This window comes from Melanaphis sacchari, unplaced genomic scaffold (genome assembly GCF_002803265.2).
Source record: "Melanaphis sacchari strain LSU unplaced genomic scaffold, SCAv2.0 Contig134_pilon_pilon, whole genome shotgun sequence".
NCBI classification, from domain to species: Eukaryota; Metazoa; Arthropoda; class Insecta; order Hemiptera; family Aphididae; genus Melanaphis; species Melanaphis sacchari.
Genome location: NW_020270560.1, coordinates 1535348 through 1558587, shown reverse-complemented (window position 1 = coordinate 1558587; position 23240 = coordinate 1535348). Strand labels below are relative to the sequence as shown.

At 24.5% G+C, this 23240-nt stretch overlaps 1 protein-coding gene across 2 annotated transcripts; it reads right to left on the bottom strand.

The window, feature by feature from the left end:
- Positions 1-234: 234 nt before the first annotated feature.
- Positions 235-16061, bottom strand: LOC112591477 (GTP 3',8-cyclase, mitochondrial). Of its 2 annotated transcripts, none has more exons than XM_025335321.1 (8): positions 15897-16061; positions 13595-13685; positions 13214-13381; positions 11687-11919; positions 7828-8052; positions 6686-6831; positions 5864-5949; positions 235-1146 (listed from the first exon to the last, which is right to left on the bottom strand). In XM_025335321.1, the coding sequence occupies exons 1-8, from the start codon at positions 15951-15953 to the stop codon at positions 509-511; spliced, it is 1644 nt and encodes a 547-aa protein (XP_025191106.1). In that variant the 5' UTR covers positions 15954-16061; the 3' UTR covers positions 235-508. The 2 variants fall into 2 exon arrangements, with proteins under 2 accessions (XP_025191106.1, XP_025191107.1); XM_025335322.1 differs by lacking the exon at positions 235-1146 and adding an exon at positions 3457-3738 and having other exon boundaries at positions 15897-16057.
- Between the last annotated feature and the right edge of the window lie 7179 nt (positions 16062-23240).

Sequence of the window (23240 nt, the reverse complement as noted above, 5' to 3'; positions counted from 1 at the left end):
AACGAGTAAAACGATGACTTTAAATCGATACCTATCAACATTTAACGGTTAGTTTAACAGTGGTTCGTGTTGATGTGTTTAGAACGTATCTACTACGTATACACATAATATGTTATGCATGTCTGATGTTAATAAGTAAGCGTTTTACGTAGATATGCGCAGTTGTTAGTTATAATTTGTATTGGGTATATTAGATTTTGAAAATCTATTTCATATATTTTTATTTTTTTTTTTTCAAATCGTCTAGTCAAATACTATTAAATTATTAAACATTTGTATAAAAAAAATTATTACAAGTATAAAGAAGATCGGACAACATCAGTCAACATCTGATTAGATGTTGTGATAGGTAGGTACTACACAATATGATACTGATAAACAATAATAATATGATTTAGCGAATATGTAAGTAGGTACGGACAAGTGAGTTTTGAAAGCAATATCTTACTCGCCGAAAAACGTCTAAAACGATCGTTTTGCCCCGACATAAAATTATACATAATGTTGGCTAACCGTCGACGTCGTCGTCCTTTGCTCGGTAATCGGTTTTGCCGCCCGTCTTGGACAACAGTTTGACGTGCTCGATAACCGTGTCCCGGCTGACGGCTTTGCACATGTCGTAGACGGTGAGCGCGGCCACCGCGCACGCCGTCAGGCACTCCATTTCGACGCCCGTGCGGTCGGTGCTGACGGCCGTGGCCGTTATGTGGACGCGGCCGCGGCGCTCGTCCAGCCGGCAGTCCACCGCCACGGAGTCCAGCCTGATCTGGTGACACAACGGTATCAGCTGCCACGTGGCCTTGGCCGCGCACATGCCCGCCAGCCTGGACACGGACAGCACGTCGCCCTTCTTGCACGCGTCCTCGGCAACCAGCCGCGTGGCCGTCGCGTCCAACCGGACGCGAGCCACCGCCGTGGCCGTCCGCCGAGTTTCGCGTTTTCCCGAAACGTCCACCATGCGCGCGTCTCCCGATCGTCCGTCCACGTGCGTCAGGCGCGGTCGATCGTCACCGCCGCCGTCGCCGTCACCGGAAGCCGTACAAATGTTTCGGGCGAGAATACGGCCGCCGCTGGACGCCGTACGAACGTTTCTGGCGAGACGGCCGCCGCGGTTCGCGCTCACCACCGACGTGCTCCGATCAGCTACTGTAACACGAAAGGAATAAAACAGGAAAAACATTTTTCGACGACATGCATTTTGTAATGTCTCTATTTAGGCGCAACGGTGCCAAGTTCAGAGTTGAGTTGAAAAAAAAAATCAAATTAGCCTCAATATTCTGACTAAAAATCCCACCGCCTATAAATGCACATTAAAAATCTATTTATTTATTATTTTTTTTTTTTTTTTTTATGTAAACGTAAGAACGGGCGATTCCCGGGAACGCGTGACGGGAATTTCAATGGACGGCGTGTGAATGTTCACGGAAATCGTTCAGAAACTGTGGAAACGAATACCTATTAATCATGAGGCAAAACAACAGTGTGCGTTTAAATATTAGTTTCTTGACGTGGACTTTTGATCATTAAAAATACATTTAAGTGTCATCGATAGATTTATCGAATAAAAATATTAATAAATAGATCACAATAATTATTCTTAAAGTAGTAAATTAGTTTTTTCTGTAATACTTAAATCGGACTTATATTTACAGCCTCACGATGAACATCAAACAGCCATTATGGCCATGCTAGACATCTCTAGCATAACATAAGTAGTGACTATAAATACACAGAGTCACACGGTACAAAGCTTACAAATATTAAAGTTTTAACATTTTCATATTTAAATTTATTAATTTAAGAAATGAAAAGAGATCTGAAATGTTTTATTTCACGATAAATGTTTTTGATTTTAAATTATAGCACATTTTATAAGTGCCTGTAAGTACTGCGGTATTTACCTCCACTAGTGTGTATTGGTTTTATAATTTGAAAAAATATTTTCTATCAGATTATGTACAAAATTAAACTGTTCATGTTATTTTCTTTATAAAAATATCAATAATATAATATGAAAATATTATAAATATTAAAGAAAAAAGATAATGGGGGATAAATTCTTTTATTTTGTCGTAATTACCCCCTCCCTCTCCCATGGAACTGAGATAGTAAATAAACTTTTATAATATAAAACACAGGTTTTTCTTTAACATGTTTATATTATTATAATTTTGACTTGAGAAACATAATCAGTTTTTATAAACTATAAATGTATTATACACACACAAAATGCACACACACTCATGCATTATGCACACTCACATTATTATATTATCCAATATGACTTTGATAATTTTTATGTCAGAAATCGGAACATATTTGGGTTTCTTACGACCTCATTATAATCGCATCACACTATGACGATTTCAAATGGGTTTGCCTAATTGATCATTTGGTCCCAATAAAGGTAATACCATTGTCTATATAAAAATTTTTTTTTTAGTTACCTATTATGCTAGCTGCTCATTTAAGGTGAGCATATTATTGTTATAAGTTATTCGTTAGTGAGACATTGTTATACTTGATTCATCATGGTAAAATGTTTTAAAATTAAATTTTTAGTATTAGTAATTGGACAGAAAATGTTTAAGTATCCAATATTTATGTACCTAATTGACTGTGTACTGTATTCTTATATGGTATAATATACTAATAATAGTATAGAACTATAGAGTATTATGATTAGATAACAATATATCATATAAAACAGTGCAAATAATAACATTTGCATAATATAATTCCTGATACTTTTCAAAATGATAAAACATATTTAGTACAAAAATATTTACAATTATTACCGTCTATTTCTCCTTTAGTATTAATGTAATCAAAGTAATAACTATTTTAATTTTGGCAATTTGAATATTTTTAACATTTTTTTGTTATTTTTTTTTTTATTATTATTTTAATGATTTATATTTAATATTTAGTACTTAGTATTTAACTAAAAGAACTGTTAATAAAATAATATTTTTTTAGTTATAAATGCTCTTTTTAAATTGATTTGTTTAATACTGTTTCAGCATAATAAATATGATATATTTTTACAATAAGAATAAATATTCTATGCACGAAGTAAAGAGTGGTTTTCCACTAGTAAATAAGTTTAAATTTGCTGAATCTTTCCCACGCATTAAAAGTTCTTGGATATGTGTCTGTAGTGACATTTTAATATTTTACTATTATGTCTTATTTGTTATATTTTCCTATTTAGTTGGGCTGTATAATAATATAATATATCATGACTTTCCGAATTAAATCTGTTGAGACCAATACTTGCCATAATTATAAAATCAACATCCAACAATTTATTTTTTAATAAAAAAAAATATTTATTCATCGGAATCAACATAAAAGAATATTTATTTTCGAACATAACAGTCTAAATAGTTTAATATACGTAAGTCTTATTAAATCATAATAGTGGATAATATAATAATAATTATTAACTACTACTATATAAAAAATTTAAAAAAAATTTAAATGTAAACTTAAAGTAAAATGATGTACTTAATAAATAATTCTATATTTCCCCTTCCTGTTTACAAGGAGATGAGTTCACTTCTAGACTTTGATCAAGTCTCACCGCGATATGAATATGAACTATGAAGGTTCTAGACTTTAAATATTTGTCTTACAATGTAGGCAATATATTATGTGATGTATGTGTTGTCGGACTTACTCATCCGCCGATCAAAATCATTGGACGATTTGGCATATGAGGAAGATTTTTCATTCCTAAAACATCGTTATATTCAATCAATATTTATTTATATAATATAATAGCTGAAAACAACGTTTGCCGGGTCAGCTTGTTAATTAATGAAAATAAAGCATCATTGAATTTAGTATAGTAATTCATTATAATGAATCTTCGTTCTGTTTTTTTACGCACGTTCTTCCACGAAGGATAATATTCTGCTAGTGATGTAAATGATTTTTGTGTGTATATTTGCGGAAACTTACCAAAGTAGTATCCTTGGTTGCGCATTATTAATTATTTTTGGTCAAAAAAAGAAAACTTTTTAGAAAATTTTATATATTGGATTAGATTTATTCGCAAGGCGGCGGGCGGAGTTGTTATTCAAGAATACACCTATTTATATTTAATATTATATACCCATATAGCTAATATAAAAGTTTTAAAAATAAACCATAATTAGTGGATATAAAACAAATATCTAAGTAATAATTTTGTAAAAAAAACTTATTTTCATTTTGTGATTAAATATATCAGGTATTTTTTCTTCATATTTACAGCCTTAAAAATTAGATTTTAGTGTTTTCACGATTAAGTACATTTATAAACTATAGTGTGACATTTTCCGAGTTTTTTGTTAGAATTTATATATTGCAACAGTAGCAAAAATGCCTACATATTTTTCATTTGTATAATGAAGAATGCTACTGATAAAATATGAAACAGAATTAAGTGCTGAATCGGTATTAAACGATATTGGCCAGATGTCAACATGACAACATCAACAAAAAATATTGACTACTGTTCAACAATAATCCTCTTTGATGTACACGCGCTAGTGTGACATCGATGGACTGTGAGACTCTATGCGAAATTCTACAAGGCCTTATACATTTTTTAGATTAAATGTAATAATACGTTGAAAATCTTGATATAATTTTGAAATATAATAGCAAAGCAAGTTTAAAAAATAATAATATAACAAAGATTTTATATTGTAATTTATATCTATTTGGTTCTTAAAATGACATAATACTATGATGTTATAATTTAACGATTAAATCATTTGATCTTTATTATTTCTATTTTGTCATAAAATAATTTTGTATTAAAGTAAAATTGAATTCAAAATTTTAAGGACATCATCCTTAAATACGAATACTGATAATTTATTCGTTTTGATTTTAATATAGGTAATACATTAATATTCATCAATAAAGGTATAAAAGAGTGAGTAAATAAGCAAATAGGTAGTTAATAATCAGTATTTTTAATTTTTTGTTTTGTTAGAAAAGTTCAATAGATATTAAGAATATTACTTACTAAATTATTATTAACAAGAACTTTATTAAATCCGAAATACAAATTTTTTCAAAATTATTTACTAAATGTATCAACGTGTTTTAAATGGGCAAAGCATGTTACGAACGACTAAAAAAATCTATAAAAATTTAGTATATCTCAACAACACTAAACAGCAAATCAGGTGTGTTCGTATATCAAGCTAGAATCTTTAAACTATTGTTTATAAGTATTAACCTGATTACTATAATACTTGATTGATTTTTGACTCTTAGGTAAGTAAGTCAAAATTTTTATTTATTCATTTTAGACGCAAACTACAAACGTCTCATTATTTCTATAAATTGATATGTATTCATAATATATATAACTTACATCATACTATGTATTGTGTGTAAAAAAAAATGCAACCTCTATAAAATTGAACGCAATTAATAATCATGCATGATGGATACAAATGATACAATATATGATTTCTAATATTTATCGTTGGTGAACATTATAGCATTGATATTTTTGAAATCTATACAAATGCATCTTGAGACATTTAAAAGAATATTCATAGGTATATATTATAATATATTCGTTATACTAGTTTGAAAAATAATTTACTTACAAATCAACAATCATTTTGATAACCATAATATAACAATAAATTGTATAGGTATAATGAACATCATTATATTACAAAATTAATTTTTTTAAATTTTATACTATGTTAAAAATAATTCGTCTAAGTGAGATTAAACATTTTATAATCAGCACGCTGATTAGTAACGAATTTGGAGATTTCCTTAGAAATCAAACTACCTATTAGTACCTATATTAGTTACTTAATTAAATTAAAAAATATAGTATTACCAGCATGTTTCCGCTTTTTATCATTCACAGCATTCGATATGATGTCCAGTAATTCTTCATCTGAAGCTCCTTTCCGAAGCGGATCTCTAAACCAATATACAATTCAAACAATTTAAATAGTGTTATGCTTTCTTTATCAGCATTTAAATAATATTTGTTAGATGTAACATGTAGTTTTTCAACAAGATTCTAAAAGAATTTTAATAAATTAAATCTAATATTTAATAAATTTCTTATAGATTACAGCCTAAAAATTTAATATTTAAATAATATATTTATTAACCGCAGTCTACAGAAATAAGTAGTTACAGTGTATAAAACTCTAGGAACATACTATAATTACCTTTACAATTTACTAGGTCATTTTTTAGGTAGATAGTATAATATTTTCATGTTTAAATTATGATGTATTTGTTAATTAGAATATGATTTTTAATTTTTTTTAAGTATAGGCTAGTTTATCTATTTACCATATTTATGAGAAAAATATTATTTAAAATACCTATTTAAATATATTAATAAATGAGAATATTATTTTCAAATAATTCAATATTGTTGTGGTATTTAAATATTTTCATATGACGTAAAAATACATTTTTTTTTCGAATAAAAAATTGTTCTTATTTATACATAGGTATTTTATTTGTACAGATTGTTTGATATATGATAGATACTTATTACAAATTATTTTATTTTTTTGTTAAATATGTTTATATATTAAAAACTAATTTTGAACAAGTGTTTACTGGATATTGTGTTAATGTTATTCTAAGCTTTATCATCACTGGATATTAGGTAAAGTGATTCATGTTTAATATTTACCTTAAACTGATTTCATTATTTTGAAACAAGCATACTTTCAGATTTCCGTCAGCCATTAATCTGAGTCTGTTACAGCTGTCGCAATAATCTTCGGTCATGGAAGATATGAAGCCAATGTTGCCTGCAAATCCTGGCACCCGATACATCTGTGTTACATAGACATAGCGTAGTTTTTTATACAAAAACATTATTAATTTAATTATAGACAAAATATGCTCATTGCATATAATATATATATATGATATTATAATAGAATGCAATTACTAATTTATATTGGACGCCACTAACCCGATTTTTAAGAGGTTTAATGTAGGCAATTTTCATAAAATCACGAGAAAAATTAAAATTTTAAATATTTTATATACATTATTGAAATAATATTTCAAAGTGACTTTACATGCTGACTCGTGGTAGTATCAGTGTCCATAATTGGTTGTTGAGGAATTGCAAGTAAAATAAAAATTTAATTTAATGTTTAAAATGACATTTTTGTACATAGTATTATTTCATGAAAATATTTTGAAACTTTTCAAGCAATTTATAGAAGATTGAAATTTTTTTGGTCTTTTTTTTCAATTAAAAATCCATTTAAAATTATTGACCAGTCAAAAAGCTTAAAAATTTAATACAATGTTCCTTATGAGCTGTTATTATTGATATTAAAAAAAAAATTATATATTAGATACATAGATGAATTTTTGTATAAGCATTTGTTCAAATTTTGAAAAAATTCGTTAAAATAACGGAAATTTGAAAACTATTTTGTTATTAAAAATAAATTTATAAAATATTTAATTTTTATAGCTAAGGATTGAAAAATTATAACAAGATTTCTCATAAGTAGTTCATTATGTAACCAAATAATCTAAAAATAAATAATTATAGATTTTTATAAATATTCATTAAGTTTAAATTTTGACAAAATTCGATATTTAAACGAAAATAACGGTTTTAGTTATTTTGTTATAATTTAATAATATTCTTCGGGGATACTTGAAGCTTTTAACATATTTTACTATTACCTATTATATTTTATACACACAATTACCATTCAAATGCAATTTTTTCGACAAATATTTATCCAACTTACCGTTGTTATACCTACTTGGTTTTATGATTCTGTTATATTAAATTTAGTTTACCTTTGAAGTTGAGTTTAGCTCATTATCGCAAGGTTCGAAATTAGGATACGACTTCATTATCTCTTGGATTGCTTCTTTATAAGGCACCATTCGCTTTTCGTCCCATTCATTCATTGAAAACGGCATAAATTCGATAAACCGATAACTGATTGTCCGGTCTCTAGTCATTTCAACGAAATCACGTAACTCGTCGAAGTTTATTCCTCTCATCAATACACAATTCACCTACAATAACAAAAAAAAAAAAAAAAAAATTAAATCGAGCTGAATAATTATTATCCAAAAACTAGAATCGTACAAGATATTTATTTGTTGACGCTACGCATAACATCTTTAAATTTTAAAAGAATATATGAAATTTAAAGGTTAGGAGTTTTTGCTAACAATTTATTTTTAATATGATATACATTAGCTATCGAATATTCAGAACAACAAAATTATAATATTTTCGATTTTTACATATTTTATTTTTAACTGAAATATTGATAATTATTATTTATTAGGGAACGAATTTATATGTAATAAAAATACAGAAATATTTACATAAATATGGAAGTATAATTTATAAAATATGTGCTAGAAACATCAAAATATTTTTTTTCGACAGTAAACGACAATATGCCGATAAGTAGCTGGTTTTGTTTACTGCAACATGGATTGAAAACGTAGGAATGATGAAATGATAAAATATGTTTAAAAATATTTACAAATTAGTGAAATACGTAAAAATATATAATTATACCAAAATATGAAATTGTACTAAAATATGTAAAATAAAAGTAGCATCATTTTAATAAAAAAGATTTAAATCATGAACATTTCTTATTGAATTTTAAATACCATATTTTAAAAATATATGCATTACGTATAAATCTGTTCTCTAATCATATATATAAATACTTACAATTACAATTATTTACAATTAGCTTAATCTTTTACTTTTTTATTATATATGTTTTTATACATTTCTTGAAATGTAATTATTAAAATAATTTTGATTTATGAATAATTTAAGATACAAATAAATAAGATTAAAAGTTTTTTTTTAAATGATCATTGTTATATTAATTAATTATATTATATGTATATGTATATGATTTAATGTATAATATTATAAAATAATTTATTTATTTTTTAAATTTCAGACTACAATTTTTTTAGCCTTCTTTCTTTTAATAATGTATAAGTACATACTACATACATGTTATGTTTTATAAATATATTGTATTTCATCAATCATTCTTGATGTTATTAGCGGAATAATTTTTAATAATCATTATGTATTTATTTTACAATAAAACCTGTTTAATAAGAACCATGATTAAGATAGTAACTATAATGTACAAACAAGTAACAAGCCTCAGGTGTTTTTTCAAACGAAACATTCCATGAATGAAATGAAACCTGTTCTCCGTCGAAATGAAAATGAAAATATTTAATTCAAGTATTAATAGTATTAATAGCGAAAGCATTTATAAAATAAGAGGGGAAATAGGTAAACGAACTGCTGCACACAAGGCGTCAACTGTATAGATCGTCAAAGAGGAGTAATTCACTGTAATGTTAGATTTGAATTCAATAAAAAATCATTGTTATATAAATCAAAATAATTCTAAATTAGGTAGTAGGTACCAACTAAATATATTTTTTGATGTATATATATTGTTAGTTGTTACTAATACAATAAGTTGAATTAGTTCTTGTTTAAAACACTGCATTAGAAAATGTAATTAAATGTATAAAATATAGTAATATATAATGAGAGTTTCATGTAATAATTAATAATATTTTAAGATTATGATAAAATAACTAAAATTATTATTTTTATTAATAAATATTTAATTTTATCCAAATTTAAACTTAAATTGAATATAAGAAAATAAGTACTGTGTTTGTATATTTTTAGATTCTTTGGTTACAGTAAGAATTACTTATGTAAAATACTATATTAAAATTTAATCCTTAACAATAAATATATAATTACAAAATAATTTTTCAAATTTTCATGATTTGAATGAATTTTGTCAGAATTTGAACTTAAAATGCACATATAAAAATGTTATATAAATATCTTTATTATTTTTAAATAGCTTTAATAATAACTTTTTACAGAACATTGTACTAAGCTTTCAATGTTTTTGACCAAGCGAAAAATGTTTTTTAACATTAATAGAAAAAAACTGAAAATAGTTAAAAAGCGAAAATTTCAAATGTCTATTAAGTATAAATAGGTAGTAAATACCTAAAAAGAACCAAAATATTTTTTAAATGTATCTATATAAAATGATAATATAAATATTTTGGAGAAAATTTTAATTATCTAAGGTTATTAATTTTTAGTTGCACTAAAATCGATTTTTTCAAACACTGGTTTAGGTTTAGACTATCTGGAGAAAAATTTCCGTTCTTAATTAATTTATTTTTATATGTACTGATAAAGTAAACATTTATTTTTGATCCTTTTCCTCCGTATACCAACTAAACTTAATTTTCTACAAGAAACCAGCCCTAACGTTGAAAATAGAAGTATTTTTTTTTTTATTACAAAAAGTATTTTTATAAAAAAAAAAAAAAAACAATACATTCATCATTATGCTTAGAATCTAAAACAAAACTAGATAATTTAAGCTAGTAGAAAAGATATACTGTCAGTGAAATATGTTTGTGAAGTCTTTGAGCGTGGACAATTAATGTAGAACTATAACATGTACTTAAACAGATTAATGAATTAAAAGAATACCTGATGGTTGGCAACTTTTTATGTTCCAGCTCTACATCGAAACAATAAATAGTATGCGTAAAGTTAAAACGAAAATTTATTATTTCATGAGATAAAATTATGAAAAAAAAAAAAGAAAAAAGAAAAATCAAACAACGACAATGAGAAAACTGTGGTCAATATTTACATATGGTTAGATTATATATTATATAAAAGTCATCAATTTACTTATTTCTGGGTTGATAATTTAAGCTATAATAATCACATAAAATTTCTGAAGAACTAACAAACAAGGAATTGAAGACATTAATTGACTGGTTTAAGTGTTTTAAGATTCGACACAGTATATTTTGGCATCTTGTTAGACAGTGCGGTGGATAACATTAGACATGTACAAAACAACCATAAATTCAATTACTTATCGAAGGTCATGTATTTAAAACACGTGTCAACGACCTCAAAAAAACAATGTGTTGATTATTCTTTCACAAATTTAAATGCGCCATGATTAAACGAATGTGCAAAAGCTTTGTTATATATACAAATAGACTGGGCCCCCCATACAGAGGAGGTCTTTATACTCGCAGTTTAAGTGCCAAGGTAGTTTGGAAAATCCTCTTAGTTAAAAAACTTAATTTTAATTCAGACATAATATTTTAAATTGATAAACATACTTTATAAATTATTAATCTAATTTAATCAGATTTGAAGAAACACTTACTAAATTTACGAAATAGCTGTCTCAAACTATTCTCAAGTCACAATAAATATGAAATAACGAAAAAAAATGGAATAACGCCAAATTTTTCAAAACCTGTAAACTGAACTAAAAAAAAAGAAAAAGCAGTTTTTGATAAAAATAAAAAAACCAGAAATTTCTGCGTCAACATTAAAAAAAAAAATTGTATTTAATTTAAATGTTTAATTCATTAAAATCTTTTCTTTTATAATATGTATGTACTTATTCTATAATATAATTTAATACTATCTAAAAACTTAATCAATATTTTTATTTTCATATTAAAATAAAATTTCTATATGTGTTTGTAATTTGTTGCATGGTGTATGGTTAAAAGGGGCTTAGAAATTAAGGAAAAACGATAAAACTAAACACTATATGTATAATATATATATACGTACCTTAACTGGATTGAATCCTAATTGCAATGCCAAATCGATGCCTGCTAATACTTTTTTCAATAACCGACCGTCTCTTCTAGTGATGTTACCGTATGTTTTTTGTTGCAACGTGTCTAAACTAACGTTTAGCGCGTTTAATCCAGCTCGCTGAAGATCCACCAAATGTTTTGTTAGAGTTAAACCGTTTGTAGTCATTGCAATTGTTTTAAGTTTTTTGATATCTCTGAGTGATTCTAATACAAAATATGGAATTTAATTATCCTACCTAATGTTTGCTACATGAATAGTAGCAATTAAACGGATACATATGTAAGTTTATACAAGAAAAAAAATATAATTCAAATAAGTTATAGTATAATTAAATAAGTTTATAATAGTTCGTATTCAATTTATGTAAAAACTAATAGAAATTAATATTTTATTTTTGAAAATTACTATGTAAATGAGATTGTTTTATTTTCGTGTGATACTATTATACAGAATTATTGAAACGATCGGAAATATGTAGTATGTATGGTAGCACTTTTAATTATTGCAATAAAAAACAACTTGATATTGACAATTCATGAATTTAAAAATAGTACGAGTATTTATATTTCATTAATATTTTGCTTTTTACCGAATAAAATATTAAAAATACAAAAACAAATAATTTTTAACAGCTCTAATTTTTTTTTTAATTGTTAGTCCCAATTCTCAAGTTTGAATAAAATGGGAGGAATGTAATAAACGTGTGATTTTTTTTTTTTTTTTGTGCGGGAACTTAATTCGCCCACTACTTAAAATACTTATTAAAAGACCATATACTAATAAACTATAAGCCACTTAGTTTACTAAAATATATGCTCAGTTTTTTTTTAACAGTTACTATTTTGAGAGGTATATATTGTATAAAATATGTACATTGTACATAGTGTTATAGTATATATTCAGTGATAACTTCAGACTGGAATTATTTCAATATATTATTAATAAATGTACTAGTGATCTTGAATATATTAGTTCTACTGAGTTCCTGTATGTTTACTTTTATTAAGAGAGTTATTTTTATTTTTGAAATTTCTACAGAAAAACCTCAAAATATTGATTATCATTAACAGAACGCCACACTCGCATGTGTTATTATCTCCGTCTTATATACAACATAGCAAATTTTCATTCAGCAGAATCCTTTTTATGTTATTAGCTTTAATATTAGAGTAAAATTACCTATTATCCTATTACCTATTTAAAGGTATGCATTTATCTAGCCTTACTCATAGACTTAAATTTATATTTTAATTTTAAACTGCAAAGTATTATAGTCGTGTAAAATATTACATTTTAAAATTCTTATAACTCACTTTAAAATTATAACTACCTTTAAGTTTGATAATAGGTAAATTTACTCTAATATTAAGCTAATAACATAAAATGGATTCTGATGAACGACAATTTGCTATGTCGTAAATATGTAATACGAAAATAACACATGTGGGTGTAGCGTCCTCTTAATTTAAATCTTTTATTTCGACCTTGTGAGCTTACCAACTATTTGAATAATATCCTTTTTTACTGTAGGTTCTCCACCAGTGATTCGAATTTTATCCACTCCGTGTTTAGCAAATAATGAAACTAAACGGACTATTTCGCTATTCGAAAGCAACTTCGATTGTTCCGACAGATTTGTACCTTTAAGTGGCATACAATATTCACCTAAACAAATTTTATTTTAATTAAATCGCGTTTTAAAAGTACTTAGTACAGAGATTTTAATAATATAATTAAAATTATTTATATTTTTGTACATCATATGTTGTATTTATTTTCATGATAAAAATTGTTTGTACAGCCATTTTTCAATCAAACTTAATAAGTCAGGTCTGTAATTAATAAATAATATATATACGAATACTAGTGTTCACTTACATCTAAGATTACAACGTTCAGTCAGTGACACTCGAAGATAATTATGTTTCCTACCAAATGTGTCCGTCAAAACTTCATCAAACAATGATTTCTAAAAAAATATATTATTAGTTAATTATATCTTGAAAAATATATTAAGATTATAAACAAACTGATGTTAAATTATACACATAAATTTTATACTCGCATTGTAAATACGAAAAAAAATTATTTCAAAAGAAAAAGGACAGTATTAACTTTTCAGTTCACAGATACATAAACTACAATAATTTCAAAATTAATTCCAATGTTTTTACGTTTAACATTATTATAGTACAAACATAACTTTCTTACAAATATGTTGACGTTTGAATCAATTAATTGCTTTTATTTAACCCTTATTTTCAATTATTTTTTTTAATAATAAATTTGTTTTTTTTAGCTTATACAAATATACATATTGTATTTAAAATAAGGTATATATTAAATTTACATTTACTAAATTCAAATTTTAAATAAGTTCTACAATTATTCTAATAATCATGATTATAAATATTGAAATAATACAATAATGCTAATATTTTATTAGTATTGAAGTAAACTAATGGTTAATCAGTTATCTAGGGTCTCTATATTAAAAACCGTTTAAATTACTTTAATATTTAAATACCATGAATTGTGTTTTCATATTATTTTAAAACGTTGCAGAGCAAAGGTACAAGTCTAAAAACAAATAAATTTTCTTACGTGTTATTTTTTATGATCTACTATTATTGTATTATAATATAATATACTATATAACTTCTTGTATTCTTTTAAAAGTAAATTTTAAAAGACACATATCTTTATGAAGTTTAACTTAATATTCATAATAATATATCTCACCAATGAATTTAAAAAACTGTTTAAATTAATTTTTTTATTAAGTTATAGATTTCTAAATTAATAACATAAATAAAAAAAGAAATTGATGGTTCATTTCAAATTATAGATGGTATGATAATAATTTTTAGAAAGTATTGTAGATTTTAATTAATAGACCTATTTAAAGTGTATAAAAACAAGTTAGTCAAGTATGTAGGTATCAAAAAAAAAAAAATAAATAAATAAATAAATAATAATAAGATGTTATTGACCATTAGAAACATACATGATACATAATTCTTATTATTTATTACGCAATAAATAATTCATTGATTATTTTAACCACCTAAATCCAAAACAATACAGAATATCATATATTTGCATTACACAGTTACTTTGCCATCGTAATTTCTCGAGTTATAAATCTAGGTAACGGTACAAAACTATAAAAGATTATGAATGAAAAATTATGATCCTAATTCTATCAACTTTACCTTATACCAAATAATATATTTAATTTTTTCAATAAGTACCTACGATTAATTTAAAATAAGTCTTAGTGGTTGTATTTTTTTTCTTTACTTTTATATTACTCAGTAAAATTACTAAAATCTAAAAGATTACAATAGAAACATTACTATAATAATCAAATTCTAATTATTATTATTAATAAATATTTACTTAGGCACCTATCCAAATCTCGATTCCACTCAATATTTTTATAGGTATATAAGCTTTTGAAATGTTTAATATACTTACTATAATACTAATAACCAACACAAAACTATAATGCCAACACGATATCGATGTAAATAAGCCATGTTGTACGCAGGCTTAAACAAAACTGATAAGAAATTTGGAAGTAGGTAACGTTGTTTCAAGAGTGTTTGAACTTTAAAATATAATTTTACAACTGATAAAAATACGTTTATCTATAAGATATGATAGGTATAGGATTATTCGTGATTTATAACAAAGCTTATTTAAGTAGGTAGGTACCTATATGTTTTTGGGTAGGTACCTATTTGTCTTTACATTTTTTTCATTCATATCTATAAAAAGTACCTATGTGTGGTTGTTCAATAGTGCCACTTGCCAAAATCAGTTAGGTACATGTAGTACCAAATTTTTTATAGCCCGTAGTAGTATGCCACGTGTGGGATCATAAAACAACAGTTAGATATTAGTTATTACTATTGTTCGTAATATTTTTTACGTTAAACATACACACTTAAAATTTATATCGCTTAAAAGTTAAAAATACATCAATTCGTTTTCTCTCATATATAAATAACGATTTACAACTCGCTGGATATACATTGTAAATATTAAACCAATTTTAAACATATATCTTTACGTGTTGTAAATACGTTTTGTGAGTAGGTAATAATAACATTGTATGTGACTATTAAAATAACATAATAATATTAAGTACCTACCTACCTATCCGAATACTTACTTTTGTTGAAATCGATTTGACGGACCACTTGCTCTTATAAATCGCACGTAGCATCATTGTATAGAATTTACAAACAATATTAGTATGTAACTGTATTGCACACGTCTATAGAGTTTAAAGTGCTGGGCAATACTGTACAACCGGTTACCATTAAGATATATTAAATCCTGGTAACTTGACATATGAACTTCGGTGTACTGCTTATCTCACAAACAACTAATATGGTTTCTATTTACTTTAGTGTCAATCTGTATTTAAATACCATATTTTCTTAAAAACAAATAATCGTATAATTATCGTATCTACTAATTAATAAAAATAATTTATATATATATATATGTCTAGCCGTTTGAGGCCATACACTTACCTAATAATTTGTATATGTGATTTTGAATAATCAGTCGGAAACTATAAGATATAATATAATGTTAGTGAATGGTTCGATAAATAAAATTTCATAAAATTAAAAACTAAAATACAGTTATTTTCGAAATGCCGAGTTATACTTATTCAAGTCTTATTGGCAACACTGAATCAACTAGCAATACGTTTAGGATATTTGTTTTACAAATATACATTGGTATGACATACCCACAATAATAATTATAATTATAAAAATATAAATTAATGATGATAAAATATTTTACAAGCAGATTTCTTGCACATGTGTTAGTTATTGCTTTTGACAAACATTTTTTGATAAGTTAATTTTGCTTATTGATATTATGAGTTTAGAAATAACATAATATTACAGGTAGAATCTATGCACTATATTTATTACCTATTGGACTATACGTTCAGGATTTCTAACTTTAAACAAATTGTCATCTGCCAACATAAAGAGCTAATGAACCATACAAAAATATTTGGTTTTAAAAGATAATAAAATGTGTGAACATAATTTAGCAAGAATGCTATTAATATTATTTGTAACAAAAACAAATAAATGATATTGGTAATTATTAATTAATAATTTATGTATATTAGTACCAATGGTGCCTTTCTACTAAAGACACTAAATTTGTCAGTAATATTTATAATATAATATATATTGATATTATATTATTATTATGAATATTAAAAATTTATCATCGCAATAAACTTTTATTTGACGACATTTTCTGTTTAGATTTTTTAAAACCATAACTAACAATTAAGACCAGTTTATTTGATTTTACTTAATGAATTTGTTTGTGATAAGAATCTTTTTGATACTCATTGAGACTTAGTACTATGGAAGTTTCACTTATAATTTTATTTACCTATATAATCAGAGCCGGTCTTAGGTAGGGGCTAGTGGGGCTCCTACTCCGGGTCTTGCACTTATGTATAAAATTTTGGGCCTCGCGTTAATAAAATTATACATTATTTTAAAAAAATTACTATAAAAAAAAGTCTTTATGTTATAAGCCTTGTTTAAAAAAAATTTGACCTAGGCTTCATTCCACCCTAATTCTGGTTCTGTATATAATATATAAGTGAATACAGTGAATTCATTAGTCGATTGAAACTAAAGTGATGTTTGGAAAGTTTAGATGAAAATACAAAGCACAATTAATTATTATTATTCTAAAATATTTTTAGACACACATCTAATTCAAAATTCTCCTTATTTTATTTCCAATTCTTATTCTATTATCGATGACTAAGGCTAAATTTTATAATATATAATTTTAAATTAAATATGATATTTACCAACACAAGCGTTTTAATACTAATGAATAAATAATTTTTCTGTTAGTATTTAGTAATAATTGATGGATTAGTAATCTTAAATAATTGATCTAAAAATTATTATTAACGTCATGAAAATTATCTTTGTTTTTGACCTAGTCGAGAATAATTATATTATTTGACCAGATAATAATTTAAATTAATAGTGATTTGTTTACCATTTGTTACTATATTTCAATATTTGTCATATTAATATTTTTATACAATTGCAATATTTCAAACCACTTTTAAATTGTCTAATAGCGTTTTTTGTTTATTCATTTAATGGATACGGTCATTGTTTTGCACTCGTGTCAATAAAGTTTACTATTATTAAAGGGAATTTTCATCGTCTATAACTACTCTGGTAATACTATAATCATTATCATATCATACGAATCGTGTTAACCAATGCCTATGTTATTATGAACTTTTTGTTTAAAAACATTTCAAAATTGAAAATTTAAGAAGAAGAATATTCTAATCACAATATTTCAATATTACTTCAAAAGTTCAATGCTTCATTAAAACCTAATTAAGTAATAATGTCTATATTAAGGCCTTGCAAGATTTTATCGTTGGATTACGAAGTTAAAATATATGGAAAATATTATATTATACGATACAAATTGAATTGTGAGTTACAACGCTTGGTTATAACACTAGAAAATTATAAGAAATTTATAATGTACATATTTATATATATATATAATTTCTACTATACGATTAACTACAATTATTATTCTTATATCTTGTTAAAAGCTAACAGATAATAAGTATCTAAGCTCAACTTTTAAAGTAATGACGTAATATAAATTATAATACCTACATGTTAACTCAATTGCAGCAGCTTGTACAATATCATACCTATAAAATCATAAAAATATGGATATTTATTGTTATAATAACAAAATACTCTACTTTTTTATAGTATTTATTTGTTTACTTAATATTTTAATTATAAATATTTATCTACTATGATTCTTAAAAATAGGTATTAGTCATCTATGTAAATTTACTCAGAATAATTAGGTATGTTTTTAAATTTGTAACATTAAATGTGATAAATTTATAACGAATAAAATACCTTAGTTTATTTAATATTTTGATTATTTCACCAGGTTTTTAAAAAAAAATTATCAAGCAGTTACATGGGCATATCTATGGATTTAACTTCATGCACAAAAAAAGACAAACGAAATTAGCCGAAAAACTTAATTTTTTTCCTGTTTTAATATTTATTATTTCAAGTTTTGTTATAGCTGTTTTTAATTGCAGACATTCCATATTTTCATTATTTTTGCTTGTTATGATCGTGAGAAAATGTACTCAAATAGGAAAATTTAGTTTATAATACCTACTCACTACTAATGTAAATTAGAATAATATATTTAAATGTGGAGATAAACTTATTTTAAGTGAATTAAATTACAGATTTTAGTCAAGAATCTCATTAAATATAATTTGTTTTATAAATAATAGTTTAAAACTTAGATAAACCACAAAAATGCTTGTTATACTTTAAATATTTTTTTAGTATTAATGATGTTCAATTACTATCAAATTACTCAAAACTCTTCTAAATGGTCTTATTAACATCAAGTACAAATACTAAACGATGTTTATAGGCGTGAATCAGAGAGGGACTAGGGTTCCCAAAAACTTCTGAAGCCACTCAAATATTTCCTAACTTAGCCTCGTCAATGTAATAAATTATTTTATTGTAATATTATTTACGATTTCACGTATTAATTTAAAAAATATATTATCATAAATATTCTTTCGACACTTGTGCGTTTTTTTATCTTATAATTAAATGTAATATTATCGATAAAAATTTACATAAATGTTCCCATTTACAGATAAATATTGTTTTTAATAGTATTTCTTACTTGGTATGACCAATTCTTATTAAAATAATTAAATCATTAAAATTATATAGATAAATATGCGATATCTATGTATAACATACTATATTATACTGAAATCATGTTATTCACCAAATGTGAGACAGCATTTTTTATGACTTTTTTTCATAATTTGTTTGACTGTATTCATATTAGGCATATAAATAACTTATAAATTTAACTTGCACACATAGAATTATATCTCGACAATACGTATCTTACCTTAACCTATTGAAATAGTTAGACATTATGAAGACTTTATTAACACGCCTATAAAAATTATAAAGTACATTTTTTTGTTAAAATATATTTATAAATATTGAAATAATATAGTATATGTACAATAATATGGATATCTACATGATAAAATCTTGCAATAAAATGTACATTTCATCACGTATATTTTGTCTGCTATTTTACACTTGCATATACATCGATAGTATAAAACATAATAGATAAACAAGTAGTTATTATAGCTGTATTGGTATCATGTTTTTTTTTTTTTTTATCTCAAAACGAACATTAGATCAAACATGCCCACAAGCGCCACCGTTATTCAATTTAATGAAGATTAAATTGTCTATGGTTTGTATTTTCAAAATGAAAGAATTAGGTATTTTAATATCTAACTATTTTATCTTAGCGTCCGATTATTTGTTATATACTGTAACATACTTACATACACTCATGCGTAAATGTATAGTTATGTTATATGACAACAATTCACAAAGATAATTTTAATGTATATTATATAGATACAAATATTTATTCAATTCTTAAACAATCAATCAATTAATTGTAGTGAGCAAAATAAAAGTAGACATTTAACGTTTTCTCGGGTTTATGGTATTTCGAGTTCGTAATAAAACTACATTTTTATATTATTTATAAGTCACAACTAATAAATAGAAATATAAATATTAAAAAAAAATATGTAAAAACAACAAAAGCATTCATGCGTTATAAATTTCAAAAAACTGTAACTATTTTATCCTTTAATAAGTACTAAGTGTACCTATTTATGCGTTTAATAATTTTAAAGCGATACATTCGGACTGTAATATCATTAAATGTATAAAAATTAATTTAATTTTTACTTAAAATTATACTCAGCTATAAGTTTTTATGGAAAAGGTACTTACATATCATATAATTGCGTTTGGTGATGATCATAGTATTACAATACTCATGAATTGTGATGATTAACATAATCAGAGTCTGTTTTTAAGATATATCAATAGGTACTATCCTTATAAAAAAAGGTAGTTATGTTATAAAAAATTCTCAACTGAATAAACTTCTTTTGAAAGACCCTTTCTGACACATAATTATTATAAATAAACACGGTCTTAAAAGTAATGTGTGTTAAAAAAAAAAAATAATAATAATTTAAAAAAACATTTTATCAATACATGTCTGAATAAGTGTATAATCATGTTTATATAATCATAAATATTTTCAAAGTAGGTATTTATCGAATTCCGTCTCAAATTCACATATTAATGCCTACTATTATCAAACTAATGAGTACGGTATAAATTAGAAGATAATATACAGAATGATTCACTAACTCACTTCCAATTTTTAATTTAACAATGAAATTATTTAAAATCTGGTTAAAGAAATGTTTAAATATTCTATTAAAGGTAAGTACTTAAAGATCATACTTTCAGATTTTTAGGATTTTTTTAAACAAAAACTTTTGTTTTTTAAAACAAGAATTTTTGTTTTCTACTATGAATTATTTAGTGGATAATTTTTTTAAAAGTATTAATGTATCAAAATCTAAAATAATTAAAAATACTAATGGGGGTCTATTATCTTTAGTACCTATATAAAATTAAATAACTACTTAAAAAAACTATTTACTCTAATCAAATTAAAATTTCAAAACGTCTATATTTTCAAAAAAATTATTCCTTAGATAATTTTATCTAAAAATAAAAAATTTGTATCTTTGTAAAATTAAAAATTTTTTTAATAAATTGATAGTATGGTCTTTAAGTATAATTAAATATTCAAAAAATCAAATTTTGGATAATTACATTATTGAATAAAAAAAAGGTGATCGTACTTGATTAAGTATCCTGTATATAACTTTCAACATACATCAGACATTTTAAACTGTAAAATTTAAGCTTTAAATGGTATGAGGAAATTATTATTGAAACAAAAATAATGAATAACATGATTTTAAACATATTTTAATAACAATATATTATATACCAAATATACCAATAGTTGGTAACAATATTTTCGCTAAGATTATAATGCTGTCAAAAATGTCATTAATTTTAATAAAATTATAATATGATGAGGTATATAGAAATAACTAGATGCGTTAACTAAAAAAAAAAAAAAAAATTATCCCCAATAAAAAATTCAAAAACAATTGAATCTAAAGAGTCCAACAGTTGAATTCAAGATTTATAACCCAGTAAAATCACCAACAAGTTTGTTGGCTTATCAAGTTTTAAATGTTCATTATTATTATATTTTATATTATCGTGTAGGTCACTAATATAGCCTGTAATTAATGTGTTAAATTTGAATTCAAATTATAAATCATTTCACATGAAAAACGATTCTTAAAGGAAACTGTGTGCAATCTTTATTTCTAAGGACGATATATTATATTTTATTTATATTATTATCTATATTTTTATTTATTTAAATAATTTAAATTAATTTTCGGCAAAAACATCACACATGCGTTATATTATTAAAACTGATAGTTGTAATCGTGACAGCTAATATTATATAGATATAACTCGTAAGCATCACTAAGCTCGAGGTCCACCTAAAATTATTTTTTAGACACAGGTCAGTTAATATTTTTCTATTGAAAAAAATATTGTTTTATTTTTGAAAAATTAATTTATTTGTATTAAATAATAAATAAAAGAACTCTATCATATTTAATAAAAATAACACATAATTTAACAAGAGTATCTTATATTCTTATAAACTTAAGACGATTTGGTTTATTGCAATTTCTAGTTTGATATTAAAATGCGCAGATAATTATATTGATGTATGTCTACACATTAAATAGAAGTAAAAAATGATATTTTATAATATATATTAATAGAAATATTTATGTAATTATTTTTAAATTGTAAATAGTATTGAAATGTATTACTCATTTTATTTATACCAGAAAGACTTATCAATAATAATCGTGAATAACTATATAATTAAAATTTAACGAGTGCGTAATTAATTAAAATATAGGCCCTTTCTCTCGTATCTATGTAAAATATAGAACAAATAATAGCAGTTTAAAAGAATTAATTCTTCATTTATCTTCATTTTCCATTGATATGTATATTATAACTATGTATAAAAAGTGCTAAATAACTTGTTATTAATTTTTAACGATAAAATAAATTTAAAATTATAATAAAAATGATAATATTGTCAGTACCATATGCAGCATACACAAATGATTTATAGAAGTCTTTGCTCAATTAAATTCGATATACCTAGTGTAAAAATCAAATAACGTCCATGCCTCCGTGGCTCCGAGACTACCTTACACTAAAAATGTTGTTTCAATATAATATATATAAAAAAAAATTAAACACAGTCTAATTATAAAAAAAAATTATATCATTATTATTGTTATACTTGTATTATAGTAAAATTAACACTATATCAAAATGTAAATCTAATAATAATATAATAAAAAGTTGGAAAAAAATAAAGTAGTTATAATATTAAC

What these genes read in the sequence shown, in the direction of transcription:
- LOC112591477 (XM_025335321.1), bottom strand. Translation starts at nt 15,953, where the DNA reads ATGATGCTACGTGCGATTTATAAGAGCAAGTGGTCCGTCAAATCGATT. An exon ending in GGATATTATTCAAATAGTTG is followed by an intron (nt 11,920 to 13,213) that starts GTAAGCTCACAA and finishes ATTTTGTATTAG; the next exon opens with AATCACTCAGAGATATCAAA. An exon ending in AGCTAAACTCAACTTCAAAG is followed by an intron (nt 6,832 to 7,827) that starts GTAAACTAAATT and finishes TATGTAACACAG; the next exon opens with ATGTATCGGGTGCCAGGATT.